At 34.9% G+C, this 10,042-nt stretch overlaps 1 protein-coding gene across 1 annotated transcript in view; it reads left to right on the top strand.

The window, feature by feature from the left end:
- arhgef26 (Rho guanine nucleotide exchange factor 26) overlaps positions 1-10,042 on the top strand; it is a 35,769-nt gene that overhangs the window by 9,114 nt on the left and 16,613 nt on the right. Inside the window, exons 7-11 of the mRNA XM_015370319.1 lie at positions 1,484-1,636; positions 1,730-1,862; positions 3,670-3,744; positions 4,753-4,842; positions 5,365-5,519. Of these exons, the coding sequence (XP_015225805.1) occupies positions 1,484-1,636; positions 1,730-1,862; positions 3,670-3,744; positions 4,753-4,842; positions 5,365-5,519 (606 nt within the window). The remainder of the gene's footprint in view (positions 1-1,483; positions 1,637-1,729; positions 1,863-3,669; positions 3,745-4,752; positions 4,843-5,364; positions 5,520-10,042) is intronic.

Here is a 10,042-nt window from a genome sequence, read left to right as displayed (position 1 = left end):
CATCCATCCATCCATCCATCCATCCATCCATCCATCCATCCATCCATCAGCTTGTGGGGGTAGCAGCTTCAGTAGAGTTGGTGGAGTCCAACCCTCACAGGAAACGAATCCGACTTACTGTAATTTATTCAACCAGCAATGTAAAATACAGTTTTTCAACCACACATTAACTTAAATTTTAAATTAATTGACCCTTGAGTTAGCACAAGAAAATGAAATAAGAATACAGTTTGCTTGTCTTAACTCTAGTTCATTTTACAGCTTAACAAATGTCTGTATAACAAAAGTTTGTTAATATTATTTACCAATGTACCCCTGATATGCATGTTATGCCATATGTCTAAGGCACTGTTTGATGGTGCAAACAGAGCTCTGCATTGTTATTGGGGCTGTTCTTAAGTTTCATGCCAGATATAACCCTGATATCATTAAAAAGAAATTTCCCCCTTTGATGAAATCCTTTGAGTTAACGTGATCATTGATGGGTGCATGCAGCGGTACATCAAATATATCTGTACAGTTTGAATGTTTCGTTATTATTCCATCCAGTGTTTAGACATGCTTGAACAAGTCCCACTTCTGTGTCATCTATCTTACGTAGTGTGGCTGCATCCGGTAAAACATGTTTCACTTGGGAGATTTTGCACTTTTCTTTTTAAAACATAAACTTAATCCTATGATCCCATGTGGTCTGTCTCATGGGGAGCACTTGTTTTTATTATTATTATTATTTTTTTTTTTATCATGTTATGTATCTTAATTTTTTGGTATTTAATTTTCAAGGTTTTCCAGAAAAACTAAATGGGACTTAGCCAGTTAAAGAGATTCTAACTGTATAGTTCTATGGGTTACCCCTCTGCACATTCTTTGTTATCATGCTGATTTAACTCCAGCAATTTATGTTGACAAATCCCTTAATACACATTTAGAACATGGACCCGAAGGCAAGAGCTAATTAGCAGCAGGAGTGCTTTAAAAGGACATACATGAACAAAATGTTGTGTGGTCACTCGAAGCACTGTTTTGCAAATAAAGCAAAACTTCAATGGGTTTGTGATTACAAACGGAGAGAATCTGTGTTTCCGGATGACCTCAGATATGGTCCAGCTGGCCAAGGTCAGCATCCTGTGACTTTACTCCAACTTCCTTTTTGACACCTAAGTTAGGACAAGAAAAACATTTATTCTCTTGAAGTCAGACAAATTGCGTGTCGTTAAAGCTGCCATCTGCTTGTGCTCAGGAAGAGGAAAAGGATTTATGTAATGGTAACTATTAGGCTTGTATCTATTCTGGGTGTCTGGGAGTTCCTCTCCATGATCTTACAGCGCATTTATGGAGATAAGATGTTGCCTGTTTATCTGGCCTTCCTGGCTTTGTATCAATTAGTGTGTAATGTGTGTTCATTTTTGTGGCTCATAATTTGATGTTCATATATCCTGCCCAACAGACCTTCAATATTTTCTATTACTATGTATGTACACAGGTTCTTTAAGGAGCTGGAGGAGAGACATCACCAGAACATTGTCATAGATGATATCAGCGACATTGTTTGCAGGCACACTGAGTCAAACTTCGACCCATATGTCACGTACTGCTCCAACGAGGTCTATCAGCAAAGGACTCTGCAAAGGCTTCTGTGAGTGACCAAGCAAACGTACTAAAACAGATTTGATTGCATGCTGGATCAACTTTATCAACAGTACTCTAAATCTGTTTGTTTTGTTTTTAGTGGTTCTAGGAATACAGTATTTAAGGAGGTGCTAACCAAGTTAGAGGGCCACCCAGACTGCAGGAACCTCCCCATGATCTCCTTCCTCATCCTGCCCATGCAGAGGATCACTCGTCTGCCTCTGCTCATGGATGTGAGTGAAATGAAGGCGAACAGTAGCTCAGGCTGAGGAATTACAAGACTTTGAGTGTTGCGTAACACTTTGTTTATTTGACTCTGCGCTAGGCGCGTTCTAACCACAGAGGCACTGTGTGACCTCACATCATTCTTTAATAATCCACAATGATTTAGCTCCACTTTCCATCCTTTCATTTGTTTTTTTCTCTTCTTAGTCACTTGCTTGTTTCTTTTGGCAACCAAATGTTTCATCTTAATGCATCCCCCCTTCTTTCTTTTTCTCATAACTATTTTATTCTCCTTCTTTCAGAGAATCCTATTGGGACTTTGGGGTTTATGCTTGTACTATGAGAGAATTTGAGTTCCTGAGAAAGTTTTATTTCAGTTTATTTCTTCCCACTGTGCTCATATAATGTTTTTTTTGCTTTTTTTTTTTTTTTTTGCTTTTCTCTTGTCAAGCCTTAATGTTTTCATTCAACAAACAATGTTTATAACTCAAATATACCTAGAGTAAAGAGAAAAACATCTGTCCAAACCAAACTTTAAACATTTTTGAAAACAAAGGAAACAAGTAAAACAAGCACATTTATAAGTAGCAACATTTATTTTTCAGTCATATAGAACATTTTAGGCAAATTCTTCTTTGCAGAATTGTTTCAGACAGATTATTGGGAATTTGTGGATAAAACAAGACTGTTTAAGGACATTCAGTTTGAATCAAGTCCAAACCTGGCCACTTTACCCTTTTTCCTTTTGTTTTTTTTTTTTGTTTTTTTTCCCGGTTTGGTCTTTGGGTGGACTTCTATGAGTATAGATTGTTGTTCTCTTCATAACCCAAACATGTTTGAGCTTAAGGTCACAAACCAATGGCTGGAGATACTGATTTTTTAATACAGAAAATAAATTATAATCTATCACCTATATCAAGTCATCCATAGCTTTGACAAGAGGCCCCAGAACATAGAAATACAACAACTGTGTAACTTCCAGAGCACATATTTATTATTTTATGTCTCTGCAAATCAATTTTATTTCTCAGCCCAACCTAAAAGAGTATTTTCTAAATTTACCTATGAAGCCCGCTTCTATTTATATGTTTTTCCAGATTATTTTGTGAATTTTTATTGTTCTGCTGAAGTACTGTATCTTTAGTTGGGCACCCACTCATTCATAGTCAACACAATTGGAGGCTTTCTCTATGTGTGGATTATTGTGCTCTTAAGATTTAGGGAACTTTTATGTTAGAACTGTCTTCTCTGCTTTAAACAAACCAGACTGAATTCATAGATTTTGTAACCCTTTTTTTAGACATGTTAATGTTGCTGTATATATTTTCCCTTATTGAAGAAATCATTTGACAACTTTTATCATTCTTGATGCAATTTTCTTTTATATCATCCGTTTTATAGAATAAATTCTTACATTTCTTTAGCTTGGGTAAAGAAGGTATTCATTTTTGATGGCACCAATCAGGCCAAGGTGTGGCTAATGAAATTGTGAGTTTTTCGAACATTTTGGAAATTCAGTTGGTTTATTATTAAAAAAGAAAAGATAATTACTTTTTAAATGAAGTTTAGGATAGTTTCTATGTTCTTTCTGCCTGCCTTTTTAACTGCCTATTTACTGATGCTGTTTTTTTGGGGGGGGGGGTTAGGTTTCATCATTAGTTTTACAATCTAATATACTTCAAAAAAAGCCAATACTCAGAACTCAGTGAGGGAGATTTTTGTTGCATTCTGTGTGAGTTTATTGGCAGGAATGGATTCGGCCACCAAGTTTGGTTCTTTAATGTGAAACTTGTGTGTCTTAAATCTGTTTTGCAGACCATCTGTCAAAAGACCTTAAAAGACTCAGCACACTATGAATCATGCAAGAAAGCACTGCAGGCTGTGAGCAAGGTTGGTGTTTTCTTTTTTACTTGTTTAAAATCTTAAAACATTTAAAAAGCTGCGCTTCTCCTTCTTTCTTTAACTTTAACTCCCTCTTCCCACAGGGATGTTATTTACTGTACAACAAAAATTGTGCTTTAAAAGTTTATTATCTCCACAGATTTAGTCTAAGCGTACATTAGCATTCATTAATCTGTTTCTCTCTTGTTTTACCAGGAATATTTTGGTCTTTGGCTTATTAAATGATGTAAAATTAACCTGATTTGGTCCTGTATAGTAATTATGTAATTTTGTATATCCCAAAAATAAATTATGCTAATGGATGATCAACAGATGAAGAAGAAAGATAAATTACTTCCTGTGGCTTCTGATCAGGAAATGATTGCAAACAAGTAAAGCGACAGCATTGAAACGCTTGACTTCTTTAATGCTATTAAATCAAAACAAAGTAGATCTAATAAAAATAAATAACATTAATCAATTTTATTTATTTAAAACATATTACTGCAAGAAAAATAGAAAATATTGTTACATTGAGGCATGATTGGAAGAGTTTAAGTACCTTTTAAAAATAACAGCCTTATGCGTGTAATTAATCTTTAAACTGTGTTTCACTTGGTGACTCAATTCACTTAAATAGATTAAATTAATAAAGTTTATATATAGACTCACACCAATTTTTCAACTGCATGCTCATTACAGAGATGTTCTATTTAAGTTAACATAATTAATAGTACTGGTGCATCCCAGGGTTTTACACCTTTCCTGTCTCGGTTTATTGCAACTTGAAATATTTTCAAACAGTTAGTTTTTTATTTTGTAAATAAGGTAGTAAAGGTAGTGTTCTTAAAAGCAACTGATTTGTAATACTTAAAAAAATGGTTTCCTCTGTTCTCCATACAGCTGATTTATATCCAGTCAAGCTATTTATGCATCTTTTTAAATATGCTTGAAATACCTTATTTTTGTCAGGATCCAGTATGTATTTTCTAAATGACATTTTTATTCTGTGAGCAGGTTGTGCGGAAGTGCAATGAGGGAGCTCGCAAAATGGAGAGAACAGAGATGATGTACACCATCAATTCTCAGCTGGATTTCAAGATTAAGGTATGAAAACAACGGATAACCACTTCTCACTTTTAGAGATTAGTAAATTAAGTGAAACCAGACTGTGATGATCCCAAGTAAAAATCAAAATGCACACAAACATTTTACTGCTTTCTTTTTTGGTATTATTCAGTGTTATTAGGATTCCTATTTATGTAACATGTATAAGTATGGTTTACCTTCGCTACACCTTAATTTATATTTTGAATCCAAATTTACATAAGGGGAACACAAGATAATGCAGTTTCATGAACATATGCAGTTGTAGCAATGTAAAGAATGCATGCAACTGTCTCCCAGCTGGCAATAATCTTTACACTCTAAACACACAGGGCTTGGCAGGCTCATTCAGTATGCGTCTAACTAGCGTGGGAAATAGCTGTTCGAACATTTGGGACTTACTGATGTCTCAGTTTTGATCGCTTATCACTTTTGTGTATGTAGCACAGAAGTTTTGTAATTAATTGCATTTTATAAGATTTGTTGTTTGACCTGTTTTTGTTTTTTTCTTCTGTCCTTCAGTCTTTCCCGCTGGTCTCATCCTCCAGGTGGTTGGTAAAAAGAGGTGAGCTGACTGAATTTGCAGAAGACGCGGGGCTCTTCACAAAGAGGAAATCCCGACAGCAGGTCTATTTCTTCCTCTTCAATGATGTGCTCATCATCACCAAAAAAAAAGGGTAAGTTAGTGAGCTTGCACCCCCACAGATCTTTTGGATATAGAGTGTTTTATTTGCTGTAATTGCGATCTGAGACAAATGTAAAATGTGCTCATCATTGTGCTGACAGAGAGCTGGTCAGGGTGTCCCCATAACCATTTGGTTTTGTCTGCTTGTGAACAAAAAGCTCAAAAAGTGTGCAGTGCTTGTCTGTTAATCACTTCAGTTGTCATGTTTGAACATGTTGAGGGAAAACCCTTTGGAAAGAAAATTTGGCTTCGGAGCATACAGGTGAAAAAAAAACTTCTTTTGTTTTCTTTTTTGCCTATCTAGTGATTGGAAGTATTCTTTTACATATATAGACCAATACCATAACTTAGTAGCCTACTTATTAGAGCTACTTTGCAAAGTGGTTCTTTTGGAGGTTTATAAAATCCTTCAATTCTATAAAGCTTTTACTTTGATATGATAAACTAAAACTAAATTGCTGAAATATTTAAAATTTAAACTGACTGCATTCGAAAAACAAAAAAACAAAAAAAAATTTCTTGATTTTTTTTATGTAAGATGTTTTCCTTTTGGTTTTTGCTACATTTTCAGTGTTAAAATTACTCTACAACATTAAAGGGAGTGAAATTTTTTTTATGCATTTCAAAAATCTCCATGCCAAGACATGGACGGTGAAGAAGGTTCAGGCAAAACTCTCTGGATTTTCAGTACCTTGATGTTTTTGCATGTGCAGCTTAGTGTGCAACTAAACTGGAAACCTACCCTGCTTGTCAGATTTGTGAGATAAGAGATATGAAATGTAAATGGAGCCACATCCCAAACTATTGACTTACGTAATGGAAAAATCTGAAGGTAGATGTCTTATCGTTTAAGGAGCTTTTTTTCTCCCAGGACATAAATGTCCAGGTGGCAAAGAGAGAGCACACAGGCAGGTTTGTTTTTAAAAATAAAACTGTAAAATCATTGAAACTATTTCTATTAATGAGATTATTGAATTAAAAAGAGGTTTTAAAGCTAATTTACGGCAAGTTTTTTTAGAGCTAATTTGTCAAAGTCTCGATATTTGAAAGAGTTACAGTGAAGTGAGCAAAGGTTAGGGTGATAACAAGGAGGTTACCATTGAAATTAAAAAGAATTGTTTTTGGTTTTTGATTGCTATTATACCAATACATGTTTTGCTATTAACTGTTGGAAACAGGAGAAATCATTTTGATTGATTTTGTTAAAATGCAAATATATTGCATAAAATGTATTTCCCTTGTGCATTGTCCTATTTTTTGAGGCGATGCCTGTCTTATTTTCTATCAAAGACAAACTTATCGGTTGAAGAAAGACATTGTAAGTTAAAACTGCCAGGGGAATGAAAACGTTTTTATCTCCATATAATCCTTGAATTCAACCCTCTGATTATTTCTGATTTAATCGTTTTCTACTTATTTTAATATTTTCTTTGCATTCAGCAATGAGTTTCTTTCATTTTGGATGAAATAGAGACATTATCATATCAGCTTATTGTTTCAAGTTTGGTTATCGTGTAGAAAATGCTACATCAGATCACTGATTATGTGTGGTTGCATGAACTTAACCCTTTTTAAAAGATAGATAACAGGTGACAAACTTCACAGAGCTGAACTGGGCTTTATGGACCTGACCCTGTTTTTCTGAAGCTTGTTGTCTTAGCTTCAACACCGGTTAATAGGCTTTAAGATTAAACTGTTTCCATGTCATCTGTGCTTTTAAGCATGGTGATATCCTTAGCATGGCAATGGCATAAAAACACATAGAAATATGAGCAGAACTTCCTTGAAATGGTGTGTTTTTAATTTGTGTGAGGTTACAACCGCATACTTGTAAAGTTTTTCCAAAATATCCTGTCCCTCCTTGCTATGAGTCTGGATTCGATTGCCATGTCTTTTACAGACTGCAAGCTCCCAAGTATGATAAAAAAAAAAAAAAAAAAACACATTCAACACATTCCTTCTTATGTTTTTCTGAGAATTGGATCTGGAACAGCAGACCCCAGCACTATAAAATATCATGACTGTGTTAAAAACAGGGATTTGGTAAAGGGAGTTTTCTGGAATCCGTATGTGTGTTGAATGTTGAATGGTAGAAGCTGTTATAATATTGGTTTGTACCAAGAGGAGTGCTGCAGTTGAGCTACTCTACTGCACTCCAACAGCAGTAATGAAAGCAGACACATGCTGGCGGCTCACAAGGCCAGCCAGATAGCAGCAGGTCACAAACCCTCTTCATCGCATTAAAAAACAGCCGCCTCTTGCTGATATGACCTGAGATACAGGCAGTTCAGTCCAACATTTCTTTAAGCTTTTGTATTGTCTTGTTTATATTTCTCAAACTGCTAACACTAAGAAATAGGATTAAAACAACAGACATAAACAATAGAGAACAAAAATTTTCTATATTTAGTCAGAGTCAGACTTTTTTAAAACAAATAACAATTATTGATTTTAAACTCCTGCCTCATGTTAAACTGGGCTGTTATTCCACAGCCAGAAAGTTTTATTCAGGAACGCTTTTATAACTGAGCTTCTGTCTGCTTTCTCTTGCTTAGCAGCTTTGGTTGTCATAGCAGGTTTTCAAACAAAATTTAATCAGGGTTCAGATTTATTTCTGTGAAAGGTGTAGTAGAAGGTCCAGAATTACTAAAAGACATAGGATCACAGTCTTTCAATTAGCTTATTTTTGCTCCAGAAATCCCATTTAAAGCAAACAACTGTATTTTTGATAAATAGGTTTAGTGAACAAAACTTAAATCTGACATACTTTCAACATATAAATTGGCACAGAATAAACAAAGCCAATCTAAAGTGCTATAAGATGCATTAATAATCAGAACAACTAAATTAAAACCTACAAATATCCAATAACAGTTAGCACAAATAGACAACTGGGGGGAAATAGGTCAGTCTGCTTTCAATGAGTTATCAAACCGTAGGGTCTCATGCTATTTCTTTTTCCAATTCCTCTTTTTTTAATTTCGTTTTTAGAGTTTTGTGATTTTCAAGTAATACCTTTGCAAGTAGCACCCTCAACCTTAAAAGTGTTGAATCAACTTAAAAACCCATGAATTTACCAAATAGATCCATGCTTGATTTGAATTAGGAGATATAAACATAATGGTATTGTTACTATGCCCTATCAAAACCCTTCCGTATTTTCTAACTTCAACATTTGTTGTCATCTTTGTACCTTAGAACAGGCATCCCCAACCTCGGTCCTCGAGGCCTGCTGTCCTGCAGGTTTTAGAGGTTTCCCTGCTTTAGCACAGCTGATTATAATGATTGCAGTAGACCAAAAGCCTCTTAATCAGCTTTCATTTAAAATCAGCTGTGCTGGAGCAAGGAGACCTCTAAAACCTGCAGGACAGCGGTCCTCGAGGACCAAGGTTGGGGATGCCTGCCTTAGAACATAGACAATTCTTAAATCCCTAAAATATTACTTTGAATTCAGGTGTATTCAGGTTTTGAATTATTACTGTTTTTCTTGGATACAACCCAAGCAACGAGTCTAAAATGCTTAAAAGTAGCTTCACATCATTTGATTCATTTACTCTTAGACTTAGAGACTTACTTAGTTCTAAAAAAGAAAAAAAAGTACTTACTCCTATAAAGGTAAATTAATTTTCTCTCTTGTTAACTGTTTTTACACTGAATGTTCCACAGTCAGTAGAAATGAATGGATGCCCATTTCCTTGTTTAATGACGGTCTGATTTAGGCTTTACTTATAACTTATACCATAGTCTCAACACCAAGCATAACACTGTACGTCCTCATTTGTCTTCGTGTCTGAGCCGGAGTCTTATCTGTCCAAGGTTTTCTGCGACTAAAGTTTGTTTGAATCAGGAAGCCAGTAGCTGGCACAGTTGAGGAAACGGTTAGTAGATACCTGAGCTACTTTTGCCATAGTAGTGTGGAAATTTGCTTCAAAGAGGAGCACCCTTTTGGGAAGTCTCCTCATAGATTATTATGAGTTTTTTTTTTGTCTTGTCTATTCCACCTCACTTGATCTGCTATTACGTACTAGGGATTATACCCTCTCACCCAAGCCCAAATGAATACTCATCTTATATTAATGCGTCCTGCCCATCCTGTTCTATCATGTCAAATGAATGGAATTCCTGGAACATTAGTGGTAGATATGTCAGAGATGCTTTAGAATTTACTTACCGGTATTCATGGTTTGAAAAAAAGTGTGGCTGTTTTGATTGAAAAGAGTAAAAGTTTTTTTCTAAAGAAATTATTAATTAGATTGCGCTGTTTTTTTTCCAAGTGTTTCTTGAGTTATTGATAATAAAATCCTTGCCCAGAGGGGAGTAAAGAGGGGAGTAAAGGTTTTCTATGTTCTTAAGCTAAGTAAAGTTTTTAAAATCAAATCAGGTGAAACACAGAAGCTTTAAGATTTTTAAAATAAAAAAGAAAATAAATCTAGCTTTCATTTAGGAGTCTAAAACAGGTCAATTGTGCAAAACTTAGAGACAGTTTATACATATGTATATATATATATATATATA

The sequence above is a fragment of the Cyprinodon variegatus genome, unplaced genomic scaffold (assembly GCF_000732505.1).
Source record: "Cyprinodon variegatus isolate N-32 unplaced genomic scaffold, C_variegatus-1.0 Scaffold44, whole genome shotgun sequence".
In the NCBI taxonomy this organism is placed as follows: Eukaryota; Metazoa; Chordata; class Actinopteri; order Cyprinodontiformes; family Cyprinodontidae; genus Cyprinodon; species Cyprinodon variegatus.
Note: the sequence above shows the minus strand (reverse complement) of the source record. Positions and strands in the feature narration are given on the sequence as shown.